Genomic DNA, 25,552 nt, shown 5'->3' on the forward strand with positions numbered 1-25,552 from the left:
AACACCATTCTCTGGGGGGGGGACTTCAGCATTCCTGTGTTACTAGTATCGAGTCCATACGCACTTACCCAAACACCATTCTCTGGGGGGGTCTTCAGCATTCCTGTGTTACTAGTATGGAGTCCATACGCACTTACCCAAACACCATTCTCTGGGGGGGGGACTTCAGCATTCCTGTGTTACTAGTATCGAGTCCATACGCCATTACCCAAACACCATTCTCTGGGGGACTTCAGCATTCCTGTGTTACTAGTATGGAGTCCATGCACTTACCCAAACACCATTCTCTTGGGGACTTCAGCATTCCTGTGTTACTAGTATGGAGTCCATACGCACTTACCCAAACACCATTCTCTGGGGGGGGGACTTCAGCATTCCTGTGTTACTAGTATCGAGTCCATACGCACTTACCCAAACACCATTCTCTGGGGGGGGACTTCAGCATTCCTGTGTTACTAGTATGGAGTCCATACGCACTTACCCAAACACCATTCTCTGGGGACTTCAGCATTCCTGTGTTACTAGTATGGAGTCCATACGCACTTACCCAAACACCATTCTCTGGGGGGGGACTTCAGCATTCCTGTGTTACTAGTATGGAGTCCATACGCACTTACCCAAACACCATTCTCTGGGGGGGGACTTCAGCATTCCTGTGTTACTAGTATGGAGTCCATCGCACTTACCCAAACACCATTCTCTGGGGGGGGACTTCAGCATTCCTGTGTTACTAGTATGGAGTCCATACGCACTTACCCAAACACCATTCTCTGGGGGGGGTCTTCAGCTACTTCTGTTAACTGGGAGATGTATACATCCTCAAACATGCATGCCAGAAATTTTGGACTCCATCAAAATAAACTGTCTGGACCAGCTAGTCTGCACCCCAAGTAGATGCAATAAAATACTGGACTTGGTCCTTACCAGTATGGGACAGTTCTGCTCCCTGTGAATTGTACCACCCTCTCTGGGCAAATCGGACCACAAGTCAGTCGCATTCACCTTAAGGCCAAAGCCAGAAGCATCTTCCAGTATCTTAGTATTCACAGATTGTGCCAACACTAATCTACTGAAAGTGAGTGTTGACCCTGGCTAAATTCAGCATCCCCTTCCAACTCCATGAACACACTGGTTGCGCAGAATCCTTTACCACCAAGTTCTATGCGCATGTGAGTAGCTGCATCGATTCATCCATCTGCCCTCCTCCTAAGCAATTGGGATGCTAAATTAAAAAGAAAATACATGCCTGTGGTGGAACCCAAATGGAAACAGGCTGCATAATAAAAGAAAAAAAATCACTGCATGTAAAATCAAATTTAATTCTCAAGTATGTACTATTACAATGGAAAAATGCTGTCACTAAACTTAATAGGAAACTCTGGACCATGATCATGTCAGACAAAGATAGATATGAGGTAACAATACATACCTAGGATAAGGACAACAGGTAAGCCTTCTTTAGCTATGCCTGTGTTTGTGTTAGAAATTTTAGAAAGAATGTCCAGCACAGTGCAGAGCTAATAGAAAATGATATCATGTACTCGGACCCAGAGGACAGGAAGTCTACTAGCAGATAAAGTCAGCTATAACTTCACCCTCCCCTACATTCCCATATGTCATACCTGCATCTACACCCTCAAAATCTTCCTGCATTTACACGCCCAAAATCTTCTAAGAACAACTCCTTAAGGCACTGTCCAAGGCCATGAAGACTGGTTCTATTGGGCCAGATAACCTGCTGGGCTGCCTACTGGCCAACCTCAAACAAGATCTATCAGACCCCCTACAAAGGTTATTTAATGTTAGGTGTCAAACAGGCCTTGTGCTACATGAATGGAGGACAGCATCTCTCATCTCATGGCACAAAGGTGGGGTGGGGCATCAATGGTCTCAGGAGACTACAGACCCATATCTTTGACCAACGTCATCTGTATGGCTATAGAGTGGATCATTATAGAATTAATAGCTCATGACATAAGAAACCTACAAACTCTTGACCCAAGACAATCATATTTGTCACGGGTAGATTCTGTCTACTTAAGCTGGTTGACTTCAGCAAGGTTTCTAAAGCAATGGATGAGGGTAAATCAGCACACACCGCATATCTACACCTCACAAAGGCATTCAGCACCATCACACACTCAGGTATTATAGGTAAACTCTTCCAGCTAAATGTTAATCCATATATAACTCATTGGATAGTCAATTGGCTAAGAAACAGAACACAGGAAATTATGGTGGGCTACCGTACCACCACCAAAACACCTGTCAGTAGTCGTGTACCCCAGGGTTAAGTCCAGGGTTAAGTCCTTGGGCCACTATTCTTTGGAATTTACTTCTCAAAGGTCAAAGTCTCTGTTAAGGATTTTTGACTGACCAGGTGTGCAGATAACTATAAACCTGGTGCTGTCATAAACTCCCCAGAGGCTAACAAAATTCTCCAAGAAGGACTTTCCCAAATGAATGGCTGTTGTCAAAACCATGGAATAAAACAAAATGCCAAGAAATGCATAATAGTATCGCTGAACAAGCAAGAAGTCCCTTGTAACCAGTAGTGTAGCTAGGGCGGGGCAACAGGAACAACTGCCCTGCGTGCAAAGTGTGTGATCAGCCAATACTTATCTCTCTTTAATGCAATTATGACTTTCAAAAGCTGGTATTGCATTTGCGGTGTTGAGTGCTGTAGCTCTCCATGAAGGGAGGGTATAAACCATAGCAACTGTCTGCTACATTTGTACCATGCAGTTTGCTGTAGTTTAAAAATAATAATTTGTTTTAAATAAAATATGTTGAATGAGGGTTGGGGGCAGGACACAGAAACAGGACCTGAATAGCTAAGGCAGGACAGAGCAAGGGCATGTTGTGTGACTGGCTGGTATGCTAGTAGTTTTTTTTGCTCTTCACTTGAAGAGCTGGAAGGGGTGCTGGTTCATAGTACCAGCCCAGGGTGCAGGTTGAACCAGCTACACTTTTGCTTGTAACTGTCATGTTGACAACACCCCCGAAAACTGATCCAGTGGATGGGAACCAATTAGAAAATGAAGTGTCCTTTGATCACCATGTATCCACTGTTGTAAGAAAGTTCTTTGTCATTGCACAACTTATTACTAAGGGTATGATGTCCACGTCTAGGGATGTGATCATTCTACTGTATTCCACGCTCGTCACAAACAGTCATTGAGTAAAATGCCCCCTGTGGTATGTACATGCCCAAACACTTACCACAACTTGAACACCCACAATGCTCTTTACTAAGAAAATCATTGACCTAAATCATAAAAGCTATGCAGACAGTCGCAAAGCCTTGTCCCTCTTCTTGGTGTCATACAAGCTACTGAAGAGTGACCTCTGCCTCACATACAGAGCCTCAGTAGACCCCATCCTGTCAGACCTGTTGCAGATTTACAAGTCCAATGCAGGTATAAACACCCACTTAAGAGATCTTAGAATATGTTGGCGGGATAGATAAGTATCACAAAGAATACCACTTCTTTCGAATCATTTTCTTTTCCACATAAAGCAGAGTACTTCTCTTATACTCATACCTGTCAACTATCCAGCTTCTTTGTCCTAAAAATTTGTGATTTTCTGGCAAATCCTGAGGATTGAAATCACTAGATAATGGCAGGCATTTTAGTTTCAGACTTCATATCCTTCACAAAAATGTATGCCAACACAAATCCTGTTATTCTAGCAACTTTCTAAGTTTATAAGAGCAATATTTAAAAGTTGTCCCTGTTTTGAGCCTTTGCCCCCCCCCCTCCATTGTTTTAGGATTACTCCAGATTACTTGCACAAAGAGGTTGAGACGAGGTATGCTTACACTATTTCAAACATTGGTTTATAGGTAGTTACTAGGCTTGCAGTCCAGGAGGCCATTAATGAGACTAGCCCAATTTCCACAGTGCACTGTCTGGTTAAGTGACTTACTCAAGGTCCCACAGTAAGTCAGTGAAGGCTGAGGGAATCAAACCTTGTACCATAGGAAGTATCTCGTCAATAGCTCAAAACTTAATTCCCGTCACCAACTACCGACTATTCTAGGCAAATATATGTTTAACCACAAATTCACCCCTGGTTTAGCACCTTTGTCTCTCATAGAAAGGGGCAAAATGCTCTGCCCATCTCTGAGTTATTCATATTTAAAATTTAAGGGCTAAAATTCCATAGTAATGTATGGCTAGGCTTCTAAATAGCACTGAAAAGTCTATATTGGTTAAAAGTGCCACATCATCGAACATGTAAACAACTTCTTACCACCTATAAAATTATCCAGCATCAATCTGCCTTTCCAGCACTAAAAAAAATTCTATACCACTGTGTACACAGTCAGTCATTGTGATCCAGTGACCACAAAATAAATAAATAAATACTATCTTGTTTGCTCGTTTCCTGCCTTTCCTAACTAGTATAGTCCTAGTATTCTGACTGTGCTTCTTAAACATTTTGGAAATGGAGTATATTTTAGTGCATTTATTAAAACTGTATTTGCCTTACTATTGCTATAACTCAAGTGCTCTAGGTTGCACTGCATCTAAATTGTTTTCGTATTGTTTTAGCTGCTTTTCTGTATATATAGACTTTACTGTATATGTAAACTAGCTACTTATTCTACTGTATTACTGCCTTTTAAATTGTTTTTCAGTTGTGCACTTGCCTTGTTTCATTTAAAAAGTTTTAAATTGCTAATTTTGTAGAGTTTTAATTGCATATACCGTTTAGGGCTACACACTCAAGTGTGTTAGCCTTTTCTGTGTTTATTTACTGTATTGCATTGTTCAGCCTGTTTTAACGAACAAATTCTTGTTTTCCCGTTTCCTGCCTTTCCTTGCTAGTGTTGTCCAGATCCCAGGCTGTGCTTGTCTTTGTTTGTGTCTTTCGGCTTTTCCCGGTTAGGGGTCGCCACAGCGGAACTCTGGTCCGCTAATGATTGGCAGTTGATTTTTACGTACCGGCTTGCCAGGCCTGACGCACAACATTCAACGAAGGTATGCCCATTCACGCATGTCTCCACGCAGAAGACACTGTAGCTGAGAATCGAACCAGACACCGTCTTACTGTGAGGAGACAACGCTACCGCAGCACCACCACCGACTTTATTTTCTGTGCTCAGAGCTATCCAGACCTTGCTGTGGTAGAGGGAAGTCCTACTGCTTACCAGTGGGAGTGGTGAGCATTGTACTGCCTATCTAACACTAGAGGAGTGGTTTCCAGCTTTGAAATTGTAATTTTATTAGCCTTTTTGGGCTGATTTCTATCCCTTTCAACTTTCTGGCTTAAAAAACATATGTATTTTTATGTTTTTCGCATCGTGCAGCACAGCGGGGCTATGGTTAAACTATTCCAGGTGCCAGAAAGTCTGCTCTTCAAATTTTCCCTTACAACTAGCTGGTTTCTCAGTAGTAGCATTAAAATCTGAACCCCTGTGACTAGCACTTGCTCTAGAACCTGCTGGAAAGCACTAGGAAGCTTTAAACTGATACAAGCACTCAACTCTCCTTGTTAATAAGGAGAAATTAATCGTAGGCACTAAACAGCCTATAATTGCAAAGTACCTTGCAAAGGTAAGGGAAAACAGCTCTTGTACTTTACAAAAAAAGCACCTAAAAAGGCATGTCGAAGGGTCAGCTTCCAGTGATTTCTCCTGTCCACCTTGCGAATCTGGGCATACTGGGGCAATGCAGCAACTGCCTCATGTACTCAGACAATCCTCTCCTCCTATACCCAACACTACAACCTGCGAGAGATGCACTTACGTAGCCAAACTGGAAGCAAAGCTCTCTCCAGCCAAGATTGTGCTAGACAGTCAAGAGGAAAAGGTTAACACCTGCACTACACCTCAGGCAGCACATAGCCCTTCAAAACCCATACCATTTACACCCACACATAACAACACTAAACCCACATATGCTGAGGCCCTTAACATTAACCTGCCCAAGCAACAAGGACCTCTGTAGCTGAAATGCAAACAAACACCAGTCAAAACCAAAGTAACACATAGCTCACAACACTGGTGTGCCACCCAACAAGAGCCCCTAAGGCAAGAAAATGTACCCAACACTTTAGTCATAGGCAACTCTATAGTCAGACACACTGATGTCCCACTCACCAGGCTGGAACAAGGAGAAAATTACAGTCAGCTGCCTGTCAGGTGCCAGGATCTGCCACATAACGCATGCACTCAGGTCACTCCACAACAAGTACAAATACGACTCTGTCATTGTCCATGTTGGAGTGAATGACTTGAGACGTACCTCCCTGGACTACATGAAAACAGACATGGAAGAGCTCTCGGATCATGTGGCCCAGGCAGGTATGACCCTAGCCCTGAATAGCATCCTGCCTTCGCCCAGAATGATACCACAGTATAAGGACAAAATGACTGACTTCAACAACTGGCTAAGCTTCTGGTGTCATTTAAAGGGGATTCAGTATCTGTCTGCCTAGGACGACATGATTGACAAACCACGATGCTTTGCCAGAGATGGTCTGCACCTGTCATCCCTGGGATTCAGGTTACTGGCAAAAGCTCTTGCCACCCCTACAGTGCCTTTTTTATGCAAGGTTCAAAGGACAAAACCACCACCATAAAAGATACAAGCATGCAAAATCTGAAGGTAATGCTACTCAATGCTAGAAGTCTAAACCTCAAAATGCACTCTCTCGAGGCACTCCTAAAAATGGAGAACATCGATATCTGTGCAGAAGCTGAGACCTGGTTCAAGGCTCCAGAGAGCACCCTGCATTACCAGGCTACAACTCTTAACACACTTTTCAGCCACCAAACCAAGACCGAAACACTAAAGGCGAGGAGTGTCCATATTCACCAAGGATATTCACACCTCCAGGCTAGTCACCCAACACAATGCATCTGAAATTCTCTAGGTGCAACTAGCACTAGGTAAGACTACAAATTGTAGCTTGCTACAGATCCCCACCATGCCCCAAGATTCTCACTACACCTTTCTAAACATAATGGAAAATATTAAGATACAACCAAACACCCTAATACTGGGTGATTTCAATTACCCTGTCATTAACTGGGAAAACTACTTGGGTACCAACACCTTTTCCCAACGGTTCTTGGAATTCATGGGAGATAGATGCTCCACACCAGTAGTCAACCCCTTATTGGTCAGGTCTGACCATAAGCTAATCACCCTTGACATCCACATCCCACCCCCACCCCCAGTATTGAAACCTCTGTAAAAAACTTCTCCAAAGACAACTTCATGCTACTCAAATCAGAAGTGACAAACTTCATGACACCCATGCAGATGGGAGCTGAAAGTTCGACTGCTGAATCCTACACTAAGGCACTGTACAAGCACATCCACTTGTGCATGAATTGTGCCATCCCAAATAGAACCAAGATGCTCTCCACCAAAAAAAAGGAAGCAAATCTGGTGGTCCCCTGCCATAAATAAATTATACAACAGAAGGAAGAAACTGTTGCAGAAAAGAGGAAAATCACAGGATGCAAAAAAACTCCCTTACCAGCCTCAGTAAGAAGTTGAGATCCCTCATAAAATCCTCCAAAGCAAGTTACGAAAATAAAATTGCTAAAGTTTCCAAAGGCAACCATAAGGCATTCTATAGTTATGTCAAGAATCTAAATGGCAATGCTCAGATCTGCTCTGAGCTACAACAGAATGGCATTAAATATACTGATCCCAAGGATATTGCCAATATCCTGGCAGATCAATTTAGTGCCAACTTCACCCCCTCTCACCCCACTAAAGGGCCCATCTCAATACCAAAAGATTGCCAAATTCCGATAATCACGGCCACACAGGTAGAAACCGCAATCTACAAAGCAATACAGCATCCATGGGACCAGATGACATCCCAGGCTGTGTACTACATGAACTACAAAATGAACTGGCACCTCACCTAAGTATCATGTTTAATCATAGCCTCACCTCAGGCTTCATGCCCACTGAGTGGTGCACAGCTAGTTATCCCACTCCACAAAGGGGGATCCACCTTGGATCCCGGGAACTACAGTCCCATCAGTCTGACGAGCCTGATCTGCAAGGGCATGGAACGCATTCACATGGAACTTATAAACAAAGACATTGGCAACCTTCAAACACTGGACCCCACCCAGTTTGGGTTCGTGAAGGGATGATCTTGTCTCCTGAACCTGATTGACTTCTTCAGATCAGTCTCCAGAGCTGTGGATGAGGGTAAGGAGGTCCACACAGCTTATCTGGACCTTGCCAAGGCCTTTGACACCATCCCCCACTCTGGAATCATAGATAAACTTACTAAGCTGGGCATACATCCCTACGTCACTCAATGGGTTGCCAACTGGCTTACTGACAGAACCCAGACTGTAAAAGTAGCCGACTCCAAATCCAGCTCCAGACAGGTGACAAGTGGAGTACCTCAGGGTTCAGTCCTGGGACCGCTCTTGTTTGGCATCTACTTCTCTGAAGTACAGGCCAACACTAAGGGACTCTGGCTAACAAATTTCTCAGATGACTGCAAACTGGGAGCCGTTATTGAATCTCCAAATGATGTGGATATTCTACAAAAGGGCCTTACAGAAACAGATGCTTGGTTGCAGAGCCATGGGCTCAAGCTTAATGCCAAGAAATATATAGTTATCCCCTTTGGGGAAAAACCATGGACCCATGAATTACCACATAGGTGGCAGTACACTAAACACTGAAAGTGTGATGAGAGACTTAGGGGCACAGGTGGACGGTGGTCTCACCTTCGATAACCACATCGTCAGAACAGTCAGGAAATCCTTCTATGTGGCACACCTCATCACTAAGGGCTTTTCATCCAGGAAAAAAGGAGGTCATTGTCCCACTGTACTCATCCTTCATTGACCCATTATATTGTACAAAGCCCCATTTGGTATGTACCTCACAAGACATCTGCAACAACTGGAAAGGCCACAGAATTACCTCACTAAAAGAATCACAGGTTTAAAGGAGATGCTCTATGCTGACCGTCTAAAAAAACTCTAGCTATACTCTGTGGCATATCATCTACTCAGAGGTGATCTCTGCTTAACATACAAGGCCATGTCAAACCCTTAGCTGTTGGACATGCTCCACTTAAAGAAATCCCAATCCCTCAGAGCCACACGCTCCAGGGATCTAAACCTTGTCATCACAATGAACAAAACATGCTGGAGGGATAGGTTCCTGACCCAGAGACTCCCCATACTCTGGAATAGACTGCCCATACATGTCAAACAGAGTGCCTCCTTGGCCCACTTCAAAAGGAACCTTGACACTTGGATGGGAGACAGGAAATTCACCTTGGGGATCATGTCAATCGCCCTGCTAGACAGGGGTCCAGGGAAGTAAATATTGTGGGAAGAAATATCCAGGGAATTGTTATGGCTAGGCTTGTATAGGCCCTAGGGCCGATAGCCTAGTACCAGACTATGAACCTATGTCTACAAACCTAGCAAATTTGCTGGGCATTGTCTGTACCCGTACAAGGTTGCTAAGGCCTCGAACTCCTTACCTGTATCCATCAGGTCTATACCCTCCCTCCCATGTTTCAAAACCACTCTGAAAGACTTCCTGATTAAAGTCTTGCTCTGTTCTTGCTCAAAACCATGATAAACTATATCCTTAAATGTGAACAAGTATGTTTCCATTCCTTATACCTCCTTACTCTCCCTTTTTCACTTACTTTCTTACTGCTATCTAATTTTCTTCACTGACTTTCTCTCTAAACATACCCTAAACCTGTTTTTCCCTTATTTCATTTTGCAATTCCTATTTGTATTCGACTAGCATTTAATTCCTCTACAAACTATAGAAAATTTCTCTAAATAGTAAATGATTATCATATACCTTTTATCCATTCTTGACCAATGTTTTTATAGTATGTGTAATTTGTTAGAATTATTTAAACTGCAGATGTTATAATTATAGTTCTTAAAATGTTTTTGTAGTAATTTGGAGCTTTTCTCCCTGGGTCTCCACTGAAAATGGGCTTATACCCAGTCAGAATTTCCTGGCAATCAAATATCAATAAATAAATATCCTCACAGATCAATAGCCTACTAAGTACCTATGAACCTGCAAGTAAGGCGGGGAAGTAAAGGGGTGATGAGCAAGAGGCATTCATAGGTTCATAGGTAGGCACTAGGCTATTGGCCCAAGGGCCTACGTAAGCCTATCCAACAAGGTTCCCTGGCTTACGCCACCCAAGAAAGTTATTTTCCTATGCCACTGTCGAGCAGAGACACAGAAGTGATCCCCGGGGTGTATTTCCTATTTCCCATCCACTCATCAAGATTTTTCTTGAAGAGTACTAATGAAGAACTTTGCTTGACATAGATGGGTAGCCTGTTCCAGAGTATGGGAAGTCTCTGGGTTAGGAATCTATCCCTCCAGCATGTCCTGTTTATTGTGGTGACAAGGTTTAGGTCCCTAGAGTGTGCAGCTCGGAGGGATTGGGATTTCTTTAGGTATAGCATGTCCAACAGCTCTGGGTTTGACACAGCTTTATATGTTAGGCAGAGATCACCTCGGAGTAGGCAATATGCTATGGAGTAAAGCTGCAGTTTTTTGAGACAGTCAGTGTAGGGCATTTGTTTGAGTCCAGTAATCCTCTTTGTGAGGTACTTCTGTGGCCTTTCCAGCTGCTGCAGATGTCTTGTGAGGTACATTCCAAAAGGGGCATTGTACTCTATAATGGATCTAATGAGTGTCGAGTAGAGGGGAACGATGACCTCTTTTTTCCTGGATGAGAACCCTTTTATGATGAGGTGTGCCATGTAGAAGGACTTCCTGACTACTGTGGCAATGTGACTATCAAAGGAGAGACTACTGTCCACCTGGGTCCCAAGATCTCTTATCACGCATTCGGTGTTAAGTAGATTGCTGCCTATGTGGTAGTTCATGGGTACAGAGTTTTTACCAAAGGGGATGACACTGCACTTTTTGGCATTGAGCTTGAGGCCATGGCTCTGACACCAGGCATCTGTCTCAGAGAGGTCCTTCTGTAGGATGTTCACATCATTTGGGGACTTGACTATGGCTCCTAGTTTGCAGTCATCTGTGAACTTCATTAGCCAGAGGCCTTCTGTGTTAGCCTGTACTTCAGAGAAGTAGGTACCAAACAGGAGCAGTCCCAGGACGGAACCCAGTGGTACTCCACTTGTCACTGGTTTGAGGTCAGATTTAGAGTCTGCAACTTTTACAGTGTGGGTTCTGTCAGTGAGCCAGTTGGCAAACCATCTTGTGATGTAGGGATTTATGCCTAGTTTATTGAATTTAGCTATAATTCCAGAATGGGGGATGGTGTCGAAAGCCTTGGCGAGGTCAAGATAGGCTGTGTGAACCACCTTACCCTCATCTACGGCTTTGGTGACTGCCTCAAAGAAGTTGATCAGGTTCAAGAGGCATGATCTGCCTTTCACAAACCTGAACTGGGTGGGATCCAGAGTTTGGAGGTTACCAATGTCTTTGTTTATGAGTTCCATGATGATACGTTCCATGGCCTTGCAGACCAGGCTCATCAGGCTAATAGGTCTATAGTTCCCGGGATCAGTGGTGGCTCCCCCTTTGTGGAGTGGGATAACTATTGCTGTGCACCATTCAGTGGGCACAAAGCCTGATGCGAGGCTATTATTGAACATGGTGCTTAAGTGAGGAGCCAGTTCATTCTGAAGTTCGTGTAAAACACAGCCTGGGATGTTGTCCGGTCCCATGGATGCTGTGTTTTTGGCTTTAGAGAGTGCAGCTTTCACCTGCGTAGTTGTGATTACAGGGACTCTGCATTCTTCCTGTATAGATATGGGCCCTTTAGGGGGTGAGGGGGGGGTAAAGTTAGCACTGAACCTATCTGCCAGGATGTTGGCAATATCAGTTGGTTCTGTAATTTTCGTGCCTTTGTGCTGTAACTCAGAGCAGATCTGGGTGTTGCCATTGAGATTCTTTTATGATTTTTTATTTTTTTATTGCAGTGGCTGTTTAACTGGATTATGTTAGTTCATTAATGTGTGCTCTCTTTTTGGGATCCAGTGGTTTCTCCAAGATGCACTGACATGAATCCAGTAAACCTTGCTGGCACATTTCATTTGCAAGATTCATAACAGAAAATAATTGACTGTTGTGGAGAATTTGTAAACAGATAAGAAACCACTGAATAGAAATTAAAGCTAAATCTTCATAAACCCTCATCTAACATAGTGCTGATGGCTGAGTTTATAGTTTTATATGATCCTGCAAACTGAGTAATAGAACTGGATGAGTATTATTTATCCGTCAGTGATACTCCTGTCTTTACAATCCTAGACCTGAGTAATAGAGCTGGATGAGTATTATTTATCCATCAGTGATACTCTGGTCTTTACAATCCTAGACCTGAATAATTGAGTGGATGAGTATTATTTATCCATCACTGATACTCCGGTCTTGTTCTGTGCATTTCTGTATCATGTTTGATCATCTTGTCTTCCATCTGGAGTTGTGGATTTTTATACACAAAGACCCTCCACAGCACATCCAGGATATCACCTTTAGGTCATGTTTGCCTATTGTTTTTTAACAAGAAACATCTTTATTAAATTATCACTTATGACATAGGCAATCATACATTTATGCAAATGAGAACAAACCATATTGATACAATCTTAGTTGCAAGCATTTTACATCACAAACCATACTGACACAATTTTAGTTGCAATATTATACATCACTTATAATCTACCCGATCATTGTCAGTCAAACATTACCTAGCTCATTCAAATCCCGCCTTCTTTTAAACCTCATTTCTCCCCTGTATGTATTGTTCCTACAGTTCCCATCTTTTCCTATGTAATTTGCTCCTACCCTTTTCTAAAGATCCCATTTCCAATCGTTTTATCTCTGTTACTATATTCACTACTTCTAGTACAGATGGTTTAGACTTTGATTTCCATTTTCTAGTAGTTGCTTTTTTGGCAGATATCACACATAATTAGACTCAACAAGGCCTTACTGTGTCTAACCAATTCCGATTCTGTATCATAGCTCAGAAAATTTATTTCCCTAGTTACACCAGTTTGCTCACCCAGAAGCTCTGATAAAGTTTTCTGCAGGTAATCTTTAAAGTTTGCCAACTCATTACACTGCCAGAAAATATGTTCCCAGTTACCTCTTTCTACCCCATCATACCTCCAGTATTTGCTGTCTACCTGAGGAAAAATTCGATGGAGTCTACTTGGGGTATAAAAATAACATTTCCAAGGAAAAATCCTAAATCTCCTAGATTTTGTTGCATATTTGTGAGACAAACATATATCTCCCATTGTTTCTTTATGAATTGCTTATCCAATCTCTCTTCCCAGTCCTTTCTAACCTCCCCTGATTGATTCTTACAGTTATCATGCAATATTTTATATGCTCTACTAATTATTCCTTTAACAGCAGCTTCTGTTCTAGATTCTACTAAAAATTCTACCAGTGCCAGTCTTTCATTTAGGACCCCGATATTTCTTTCTCTTCGCCTATACTCTTGATATCAATCCTTGATAGGGAAGGCAATCTAACCTGCAGTCCAAATAAATTCTTAGCATCTTCCCATTCTATTACCTTTCCCTCTCTATTTATTTTCTCCCAATACCTTGGTTCCTTTGCCAGTTTTCTCCAATACATTCCAACCCCCTCTTGCCTATTGTCTGTCTCCCTAATTACAGTCATCCCTATCAGAGAATCTCCTTTCTCCATTCGCATGTTGGCGTAGTTCTTAGAATACTTTCTGCTACTTTATAGCTATAATATTCTGTGTTATTATTGTTATTCTCCTTAAAGGTCTGCATCCAAAATCCCAGTCACTCCCTGTTTCTTGAGCTTCCCCGTTTCATCATCATCACTTTCCACTTTTAATTATAGGTTTCTGCTTGTGCTATGTATAGCAGCCTTAAATGTGTAGCTGTGAAATACCCCTTCAAATTGGCCTTCTTCTACTGGAAGAATCAACGTATCCCACTTGACTCTCGCCATCTTCCCCTCCCAGATAAAATCCTTCAGCTCTTTAATTGCTATCCACAACTTTTCCTCTGGTTGATACAATATGCCTGACCTGTGTATATATTAAAGGGACTAAAAGCATTTTAACTGCTTGTATCTTACTAACCATATCCATATAAAAGAGCTTCCAATTTCTCAGTTTTTGTATTACCTTGTTTAGTCTCTTCCCATATAGCCTCACTTGCCCACACCAGAATCATTTTTAACCCATACTCCTAAATACTTCATTTTATCATGTCCCTATAAATATGGATATTGCTGAACCAATTTGTGTGTGGTACATAATTTACTGCTATTGCCTTTGTTTCAGCTTCATTCATTTTGTATCTCAAAAAGATGTGAAACTGTCTCAAAATGTTCCACAACACTGTAATGTCCTTTTCTGGTATAAAATAATATCATCTGCAGATAGAGCCAGCTTTTCTTGACTGCCATACCAGTTATATCCTTTCATTTCTGAGTCCCTTATTTTCTTTGCCAATGGTTCTAAATATGATGCAAATAACAAAGGGTAAAGAGGACACCCCTGCCTGGTTCCTCTGCTCAAGCAAAAATTAGCAGATAGGTACCCACACACTTTAATTTTCACCTCCAGTCCCTCATATATCATCCCTAATAAACCGTATAATTTTATCAGTGAATGCAAATGCTTCCTTTGCCCTGCTCATGAAGTCCCAGCTTACTCTCAAATGCTTTCTCTGCATTAAGACATACCAACAACAATGGTATTTTCTTATATTCTGCTTCCCCTGGATCATCAGTTTTCTGTTAATGTTGTCAAATGTTTACCTCCCCTCCACAAAACCACATTGATCCATATCTAGCAATGACGGCATCACTTTTGTCATTCTTTTAGCCATTATAGACATGAGCACTTTATAATCATGGTTTAGTATTGAAATTGGCCTGTATGAAGCTGGATCAGATGGATCTTTACCCTCTTTAGGTATTACAGCTACCACAGCTTTCTTCCAGGATGTTGGTACTTCTACTCTTAAAACACTGCTGAACAAAACCTTCCAGATCTATCAGTTTTCCCTCCTAGCTTCCAAACTTCCACAGGAATACCATCTATTCCTGGTGACTTTCCTGTGGATTGGTTGTACATAACCATTTTTATCTCATCTCCTCCTATCCTAACCATTAGTAATTGAGCCTCATCTACCTCTAACCTTGGCATATTTAATTCTTCCATAAATATTTCCATTTGTACATTTTCTTGATTTCCATATTTCACTGCTTTATACAGACTTTCATAGAATTTATAGCATGAATAGTATGGCAAAAGTCGTGTGTGTGTGTGTGTGTGTGTGTGTGTGTGTGTGTGTGTGTGTGTGTGTGTGTGTGTGTGTGTGTGTGTGTGTGTGTGTGTGTGTGTGTGTGTGTGTGTGTGGTACATTTTCTTAGTATTCACCTCTGTGAAAAGTATTACATTGATTTTTTCCTTTTTATTATTTTTCTTGGAATGTTCATATATTTTGATTCACTTTATGTATCAGTGCAAGTCACAAGTTAAAGCTTTTTATACACATACCGAGGATTCACTAAGAACCCTACCACTCTTGTTAAGAGCTACAGTAAAAAGGGCTTTTCTCCATGATGCCGTAGTTTGCAGTTTATAGACACATTATCTACAATATGCAAAAAACTCATTCTTTGCTAATTTGCATATTTATCAATTGGTGTTAACTAAAGCGAGTGCAAATCAGCACTTCCCTACAGTAGTTAACAGCATCTGCTGCATTGTGTTACAGAGGCAGCAAGTGCAAATCAGCTCTTCCCTACAGTAGTTAGCATCTGCTGCATTGTGTTAACAGAGGCAGCGAGTGCAGATCAGCACTTCCCTACAGTAGTTAACAGCATCTGCTGCATTGTGTTAACAGAGGTAGCGAGTGCAGATCAGCACTTCCCTACAGTAGTTAACAGCATCTGCTGCATTGTGTTAACAGAGGCAGCGAGTGCAAATCAGCACTTCCCTACAATAGTTAACAGCATCTGCTGCATTGTGTTAACAGAGGCAGCGAGTGCAAATCAACACTTCCCTACAGTAGTTAACAGTATCTGCTGCATTGTGTTAACAGAGGCAGTGAGTGCAGATCAGCACTTCCCTACAGTAGTTAACAGCATCTGCTACATTGTGTTAACAGAGGCAGCGAGTGCAGATCAGCACTTCCCTACAGTAGTTAACAGCATCTGCTGCATTGTGTTAACAGAGGCAGCGAGTGCAGATCAGCACTTCCTACAGTAGTTAACAGCATCTGCTGCATTGTGTTAACAGAGGCAGCGAGTGCAGATCAGCACTTCCCTACAGTAGTTAACAGCATCTGCTGCATTGTGTTAACAGAGGCAGCGAGTGCAGATCAGCACTTCCCTACAGTAGTTAACAGCATCTGCTGCATTGTGTTAACAGAGGCAGCGAGTGCAGATCAGCACTTCCCTACAGTAGTTAACAGCATCTGCTGCATTGTGTTAACAGAGGCAGCGAGTGCAAATCAGCACTTCCCTACAGTAGTTAACAGCATCTGCTGCATTGTGTTAACAGAGGCAGCGAGTGCAGATCAGCACTTCCCTACAGTAGTTAACAGCATCTGCTGCATTGTGTTAACAGAGGCAGCGAGTGCAAATCAGCTCTTCCCTACAGTAGTTAACAGCATCTGCTGCATTGTGTTACAGAGGCAGCGAGTGCAAATCAGCACTTCCCTACAGTAGTTAACAGCATCTGCTGCATTGTGTTAACAGAGGCAGCAAGTGCAAATCAGCACTTCCCTACAGTAGTTAACAGCATCTGCTGCATTGTGTTAACAGAGGCAGCGAGTGCAGATCAGCACTTCCCTACAGTAGTTAACAGCATCTGCTGCATTGTGTTAACAGAGGCAGCGAGTGCAGATCAGCACTTCCCTACAGTAGTTAACAGCATCTGCTACATTGTGTTAACGGAGGCAGCGAGTGCAAATCAGCACTTCCCTACAGTAGTTAACAGCATCTGCTGCATTGTGTTACAGAGGCAGCGAGTGCAAATCAGCTCTTCCCTACAGTAGTTAACAGCATCTGCTGCATTGTGTTACAGAGGCAGCGAGTGCAAATCAGCACTTCCCTACAGTAGTTAACAGCATCTGCTGCATTGTGTTACAGAGGCAGCAAGTGCAAATCAGCACTTCCCTACAGTAGTTAACAGCATCTGCTGCATTGTGTTAACAGAGGCAGCGAGTGCAAATCAGCACTTCCCTACAGTAGTTAACAGCATCTGCTGCATTGTGTTAACAGAGGCAGCGAGTGCAAATCAGCACTTCCCTACAGTAGTTAACAGCATCTGCTGCATTGTGTTAACAGAGGCAGCGAGTGCAGATCAGCACTTCCTACAGTAGTTAACAGCATCTGCTGCATTGTGTTAACAGAGGCAGCGAGTGCAGATCAGCACTTCCCTACAGTAGTTAACAGCATCTGCTGCATTGTGTTAACAGAGGCAGCGAGTGCAGATCAGCACTTCCCTACAGTAGTTAACAGCATCTGCTGCATTGTGTTAACAGAGGCAGCGAGTGCAGATCAGCACTTCCCTACAGTAGTTAACAGCATCTGCTGCATTGTGTTAACAGAGGCAGCGAGTGTAAATCAGCACTTCCCTACAGTAGTTAACAGCATCTGCTGCATTGTGTTAACAGAGGCAGCGAGTGCAAATCAGCACTTCCCTACAGTAGTTAACAGCATCTGCTGCATTGTGTTAACAGAGGCAGCAAGTGCAAATCAGCACTTCCCTACAGTAGTTAACAGCATCTGCTGCATTGTGTTAACAGAGGCAGCGAGTGCAGATCAGCACTTCCCTACAGTAGTTAACAGCATCTGCTGCATTGTGTTAACAGAGGCAGCGAGTGCAGATCAGCACTTCCCTACAGTAGTTAACAGCATCTGCTGCATTGTGTTACAGAGGCAGCAAGTGCAAATCAGCACTTCCCTACAGTAGTTAACAGCATCTGCTGCATTGTGTTAACAGAGGCAGCGAGTGCAGATCAGCACTTCCCTACAGTAGTTAACAGCATCTGCTGCATTGTGTTAACAGAGGCAGCGAGTGCAGATCAGCACTTCCCTACAGTAGTTAACAGCATCTGCTGCATTGTGTTAACAGAGGCAGCGGTGCAGATCAGCACTTCCCTACAGTAGTTAACAGCATCTGCTGCATTGTGTTAACAGAGGCAGCGAGTGCAGATCAGCACTTCCTACAGTAGTTAACAGCATCTGCTGCATTGTGTTAACAGAGGCAGCGAGTGCAGATCAGCACTTCCCTACAGTAGTTAACAGCATCTGCTGCATTGTGTTAACAGAGGCAGCGAGTGCAAATCAGCACTTCCCTACAGTAGTTAACAGCATCTGCTGCATTGTGTTAACAGAGGCAGCAAGTGCAAATCAGCACTTCCCTACAGTAGTTAACAGCATCTGCTGCATTGTGTTAACAGAGGCAGCGAGTGCAAATCAGCACTTCCCTACAGTAGTTAACAGCATCTGCTACATTGTGTTAACAGAGCCCCCCCCCCCCCGCCCAGTCACTCTTCCATACCCAGGCACACAGTAAAACACACAAATGCACATACTATACACCCCATTTAGTGTTACCTCCCGTCTACTTCTCAAAATGTTGCAGGCATTGCATAATGCCCCAAATCCTCAACTTATGTAAAAAAAAATCCTTCTGGGTTTCTTGCATTATGGTTGCATCATGGTTCAAACCCCACCCCTTTTTTTTCCTTTTGAAATAATTTGTCATGTTATTATTGGTATATAGTAGCTCAATCCATCTTTATTTTGAAATATGTACCTTTAAGGCATGCCAAAATAGAGTACCCTTGGTGTCTACTGTTTTACTCCCACCCACATTGTCTTTAAGTGCCACTCAGACTTGTTGTACAGAGTCATTTCTGGTCTTTAGCGTCATTAAGGCACTTAACTGAACACTTACCCTGGTGGATAGTCTTTCCTCACAACCACTGTTCTGTTCAATTGCTGCTTGGGGATGAGTTTAAAGAGGTATCTCTGCTGATTAATACCCCCCCCACACACACACACACACACACACACACACACACACACCCTCAGTCTCTCTTCTGTTTAGTTGTCACTCAGGCATGAGTTTAAATCCCTGGTGGCTAGTGTTGTCCCCACCCCTGATCCTTGTTCTTTTTAAGTGCCGCTCAAGCAAGAGTTTGCAGAGGCATTCCTGCAGGCTAATGGTTCCCTACCCAATTGTTGCAGGTTCTGCTGATTAGTCTAGGGGTATGTGGAAGTATGACAGCCACCTCAACCCACCTAGACAGACAGACGCGCACACATACATGCATACACACCTACTTACCCCCTCTCACTAACTCCCCTACCGCTACCTCCCCAGCCAGACACACAGTCACACATGCAACACCTAGCACACACTAATGCACACACTTCATAACACCAATATAGCCTTTTTGCATTGTCCGGTACCATGAGGGGACATGACTGCCCATGATAATCTATATTGAGTGATTCTATGACTAATTAGCATATGTCCCTCCCAGGACTACCTCATTAGCATCTGACATGGCAGTGGAGAAGCCCACTGTGGTGCTGCACTTATTTGTGCAAAAGAACTGCTGTAGGGCTATCTGTGAATTCCAAAAAGTTACCGTGGTGCAAAAGAACTGCTGTTAGGCAATCTGTGAATTCCAAAAAGTTACCGTGGTAACCTTTATGAATTCATTCCATAGGGTGATCTATGCATGTGGGGGCTCTTGCACACTGGTGTGTGTGTGTGTGTGTGTGTGTGTGTGTGTGTGTGTGTGTGTGTGTGTGTGTGTGTGTGTGTGTGTGTGTGTGTGTGTGTGTGTGTGTTAGCATGTGTGCATGTTAGCGTGTGTGCGTGTGTGTGTGTGTGTGTGTGTGTGTGTGTGTGTGTGTGTGTGTGTGTGTGTGTGTGTGAGTGTGTGTGTGTACACTTGCATACACTTACAAGCACTTTTTGCCCTATTTTGCTGTAATATTTAGTGTGAGCCTGTAGGTGTATTAAGTACTTGGAATGTTTTGGGAAAATGATTAGAATGTGTGAGACCCGTAAGTATAGAGGCCTAGAGTAATTCAGCATCCTCTTCACAATATTGAGTTTCCTTGTGTTACATCTGTAATCAGTATTTTAACCAAAACATGAGAAATGAGAAAAACCTGCCGGAATAATTTTGTGATCCATCATGTGAGAGAATATACTGCCCGAGTTTGCTGCAGCAATGCCCTGTCTGTTAACGTCTGAAAACAATTTGCTGTTTTGTCACTTTTTTATTCTAACAGTAGCACCTTGAGTTTGCTTGCAGTCATGGTACTTACAAGTTCTTGTATCATTACAGGTCAGTGACCCTGTAGCTGCAGAGTTCAGCCTTAACACAGAGATGTTTTTACTGTCTAAGAAGGCCCTTTGGCTGTCAGATGGATCAATGGGGTTCGGGCAGGAGAGTGATGTTACTTTCTCTGAAGGTATGAGTTCGAAATACAAGTTTTAAGTGCTTTATATAACAAGGATGTGATGTTCTCATGTCATTTCATTAATTTTAAGAAGTATAGTGAGAGGCCTATGGGCAATGGCCGTCAGTTGTGCGGCAGGTTTCACATGACTTTTTTATTATCATTCCTCTGTGAAGGATAAAATAGCAGGTGGAAAATATGTTGGTAATATGAAATACATGGCTAGCATGCTAACTAACTTGTGATTTTGCAAATATATTTCCTAATGCCTTTTACCATATCCAGTTGCTCATTATATTTTGTTTATTATTTATCTTAATTTTCATTTATATTTGTTTACTGGGAGTAGTGCTCTGATCAGAGCTGACCATTTGCAGGCACAGCTCTTCAGAAAGTTCTTATTTAAAGACAAAAATCTCGAAACAATGACTATGTACCTGCAGCAAAAGAAGTTTCTACATGCAATGAATGACCATTGTCAGTTTATCCATCCTGGAGGAGGGAGAGAGGCAGATGTTGCTTGCTGCAGTAAAGTAGTGCTATGTGTCAGGCAGGATCTGTGCTAATAAACTCAGTGAGTCACTTGGTCAGGGTAGCGGGAGTTTTGGCACACTTCTATACCAGTGTCCTTGACCTCCTCCATGGCTCTGGACATAGGTTGGGGTTGATCTAGTGAATGAAGAGGGGTGCTGGTGGAGGTTGATGTTCAGCTGTAGGGAGGGGGAAAAAGTTTTTTGCAGACAGATAATTCAGTTCTGCCACCTAATGGATCTGCAGATTAATATTTCTGCAAGCAGTATTTTCTTCGAATAAATCTGTGTGGGCATCATAACCAAACACTCATAAGGAGTTTTTAGAAAAGAAAAATCTTTCCTTTGTTTTGTCTTGCCTCTTATCATTTAACGGCAGCATTAATGATTAAAAACAGAATGAATCTTGTAGTAATCATGCCTACAGTAGATTTTCTTGAAGGGTACAGCTTCCTTAACTTGTAAGTATTCTTACACTGATCTGCTACTAAACGTTGTATGTTTTTTTAAGGTGATGTTATTTATGGACGTGTGATGGTGGATCCTGTACAGAACCTTGGGGACTCGTTTATCTGTAACATTGAGAAAGTTTTCTTGTGTACTGGAGCTGATGGGTACGTGCCCAAATATAACCCACCTAACTATGAATATGGATGCCTTGCAGATATGCCATCGCTGCTTTACAGGTTCAAGATCCTGGTAAGTCGTAAAGCTTTATTTTAGTAGTGAGTGGTCATCATAGCAGCATTTGTAGCAAAGTAGCCTACAGTGCTTGGGATTCCATCTGTACATCCATTGACCTGCATGAATACAATATTCTCCACTCTGTTTGCAAACGTGTTAAAGGATTAATGGCATCTGTGTGTCTCTGCTAATGACTGCACCATTAGTACCACTGTAGTCTGGGACACCTGTTCCTGACGCACTGTAAATAATACTGCCAAGCTAAAATACATGCACAGATCTGAAAAGTGGCAGTTGTGCTAGATAGACGGATTTCCTTACTACCATTGCAACATTGTAGTCAAAGGTGAGGGAACTGTCAACTCGGACGTTGAGATCCCTGATGACTATGACCATGTGAAGTAAGGTATTGGCTATTCTGTAAGTTGTAGATGATGAGTGTTTCATAAAGGTGACAATGCTGCACTTTTTTTGCATTTAGAATTAGCCCTTTCTTTATACACCATTGGTTTATAAGGCCAAATTTTATTTATTTGTTTATTTACTTATTTATTTATTTATGCATGCATTTGCTGACCCGGGTAGAGTGCTGATTCATTTAGTCTATTTTCAAGTGAATTACTTCTGTATTAACAGGAGAATGAATAGTGACATACTGGATGAAAAATAAAATGTGGGAAGTTGCAATCATGAAGGTTGTTGTTTCAGGTAGTCCATGAGTAAGAAATAAAGAAATCAGATAGTTGGTAAGACAAAAATTAAGCTGCAGGTTTGTGTAATGGGAGGGTCACTAACTAAAGAAACTGAAAAAAAGACAATGGATTCAAATCTGTATAACGAACACGCAAAGAGAGGTCACTCTTGGTATCATTTCATTTTTTGTTTTTCTTTTTTTGGGGGGGGGGGCAGCTGCTAATTTTGCTAACATGATTCGTTTTCCAGATAAAACTAATTTGTTTAGAAATGTGAACCACTAATTACTTCATCCACATCTCACTTCTACCACCATAACATATTAAATAAAAAAGTCAATTTCAGTCCATTTTTTCTTCCATCTGTCCTTTAGCCATCAAACCTTCCCAATGGTACAGTCGCCCATTCATCCCATGATTGTGATGAATGCCCTTTTGATCCACCAGGGAGACAGTCTATATGGGGGAACCTTCACCGGGGCAGACGTCAGGGGATGCTTGTGGTATGACTGGTGTCCAGTGATGGAGAGCACTTTTCAGTTACAACCCTAACCCTTCACCCCAACAGTGACACACACACCTGGGAGGTGGGAAAGTGGCATAATGGTTAAGGTGTTTACCTTACAGACACAAGGTGCAGGGTTTGATTCTTACATAGGGTAATTGGCTAGGCTTCAAATAAACCACAAGGGCAGTTAGCCTAGTACTAACCTATAAGCCTAAACCTGCATTACGCCAAGGACTGCCTATCACTCCCATTATGTCCAAGAATGTGCTCTTCCTCATCTCTGGGGACAGGCGCTGTCATTACCAGCTTAGGCAGCAACAGTGTATGTCCCTCCCACACTGGCTTCTGCTTTGTGAGACCTTTGTTTGACAACGCTGGACATGTCCCTCCCACACTGGCTTCTGCTTTGTGAGACCTTTGTTTGACAACACTGGACATGTCCTTCCCACACTGGCTTCTGCTTTGTGAGACCTTTGTTTGACAACATCAGAGGGGCAGACATAGCTGCAAAACCACCTCCCCCCTGGATAGAAAGTATTTGTTCTCCTGCTAGTACTGTCTGTCTCCCTAGCCACTTGTCAAACCCAGGTTGTCTGAGTCATAGTTAGGGCTTCATCCCTTTATGCCACACAAATAATTTCAGTCCATTGTCTGAAATATGTTTTCAGTATTTACAAGGTTAATCACATTAGTTATTTGCAACAAAAGAGCTACAGCTTACACACTAACTGCTGTTCATCCAGGTCTGTCTAAAAATTGGATGGTTTTCTTAAGTGGTGTTTTTAGTTCCACGTAAACAGAGAATTCAGTTGACTTCATGAACGTAGGACAGACAGACAGACATACAAGCCATTTTGTATATGTATAACAATTGAAGCTAACAGTATTACTGTACTGTGGTGATTAAACGTTGGTGTTATTCACTTGTTTTCATTCTCACTTAACAATTTACCATACATTTTTCCCACAAATTAATGACATTTAACTGCTATGGCTGATATATGATTTTTACAGGATAAAGCCCAACCTGAAACCCAAGCTAAGAACTTTGGAAATGTCGTGTTCAATGCTCGACTTGCAGCAGATGATCCTGAAGCTCTACCACTAGTCCGCCAACCTGGGGCTGATGGCTTCCGAGTCGACTCTGCACCACTGTTTCAGGTATGAAAAGATTACATCCAAAGGCAGTTGGCCATGTACATTATTTTTTATGTTTGTTGTTTTAGTTAAGTAAAGATGAGCTACTTTAGCGCTGGTGACTCATTTCATTTTGGTTCTGCAAGACATAAGTGACTGAGAATCAATGCTACCTGCTCTGGATATGTTGTAAGGATTTTTGAATTTTTAAGAATTACAAATGAAAATGAATACAGTTGACTCCCTCTTATCAAGTCTTGCTGGGACTGGACCTTAGTCTGGATAAACGAATGGCTGTTTAATCAGAAAAAGCATACAAAATAGTGTTTATAGGTTATAAATCAGCTAGAATAACAGGATTTGTGTTAGTATGCATTTTTCTAAAGAATGTGAAGTCTAAAACTCAAATGTCTGTCATTATTTAGCCTAGAGGAGAAAGAAGTGTTTTTCTTCTCTGTTGTCTTTTGCTAGAGCTATGGCAGAAATTTGATGGCTGGATAAAATAAAATTTGAATTATTGTTCCTATTAAGAAAACTAGAATTTTCTTTTTGATTTTGTTATACCTGCTGACTTATGTTTCAGGTTTTTCCTCATGTTTGGTCATGCTTACATTAATTAATTTTACGTCTATAATTCTAACGGGTAAAAAAGGCCAATTGCTTAGCTTTGGTTTGTTTTCTGGCACTTAGTAATCCTTCAGTTTAGCACATCAGTGAATATTACAGTGGTATAGTAATACTCAAATGTTTCCAAAGCTGCATATTACTTCAGCCCCTCCATCCTGTACAAACTCAGTATCCTCAAACTGAGTCGTCTGACTGGTATGTTTTTGCCTACTTACATGGGTATCCCCAGATTTGTATCATGTAAGCTGTAAGTTTATAAATTCGCTTGGGCATAAAATGTAGTGGCCAAAAAAACATAAAAGAATATCTCAGAACCAAAATAGAAGATAATTGTAGCCATATCCAGACTGATACATGCTTGTTGTATTATCAGCTATCCAACTGAAGATTTCATTCATAATAATTGCAGTGTGTGTGTACTGCAGCTTAAGGCCCACATTAGGGTGGGTTTTATAACTTTACTTAACTTTATAATATATAATTATGAAGTCAGCATGCCTGATTCTTAAGCCTTAGCCAGCTGCTAATAGATTTGTGTTGGTACAGCATAAAATTTTAAGAAGTAGCAGAAAGGCCCTCAGATTGAATTAAGGTCAACTCAGAAAAGGGTCCATTATTCCTTCTACCTGAAGTGGTTGTTTGCATGACTTTCTCTCCAGTCCCTTTATCGTCAGGTGATTCTTTTCCTTGTGTACTGCTAATTCCAAACTTGTCTTTATTTGTCAGTTATACAACCACTGTATTTATCTTGTGTGGTGTGGAGTGCTTTTATCAGACCTCTGTTTAGTATGGAGAGCAGCATCTGGTTTATTCTTTGTGCAAGTCTGTCAGCCATTTTGTCTGGAAATAAACTAAATCTGCCCATTTGCCAGGTTCCATATCCTGATTGTCTATTCATCTCCTGTT

The 25,552-nt window shown here is 42.1% G+C and overlaps 1 protein-coding gene across 1 annotated transcript in view; it reads left to right on the top strand.

Moving 5' to 3' along the window:
- Positions 1-25,552, top strand: part of FREM2 (FRAS1 related extracellular matrix 2) — a 1,424,491-nt gene that overhangs the window by 1,359,709 nt on the left and 39,230 nt on the right. Inside the window, exons 21-23 of the mRNA XM_044073334.1 lie at positions 20,354-20,480; positions 21,510-21,697; positions 23,897-24,043. Coding sequence (XP_043929269.1) covers positions 20,354-20,480; positions 21,510-21,697; positions 23,897-24,043 — 462 coding nt within the window. The remainder of the gene's footprint in view (positions 1-20,353; positions 20,481-21,509; positions 21,698-23,896; positions 24,044-25,552) is intronic.

Source organism: Protopterus annectens, chromosome 5.part1, assembly GCF_019279795.1.
Source record: "Protopterus annectens isolate FY-2018-M chromosome 5.part1, PAN1.0, whole genome shotgun sequence".
NCBI classification, from domain to species: domain Eukaryota; kingdom Metazoa; phylum Chordata; order Ceratodontiformes; family Protopteridae; genus Protopterus; species Protopterus annectens.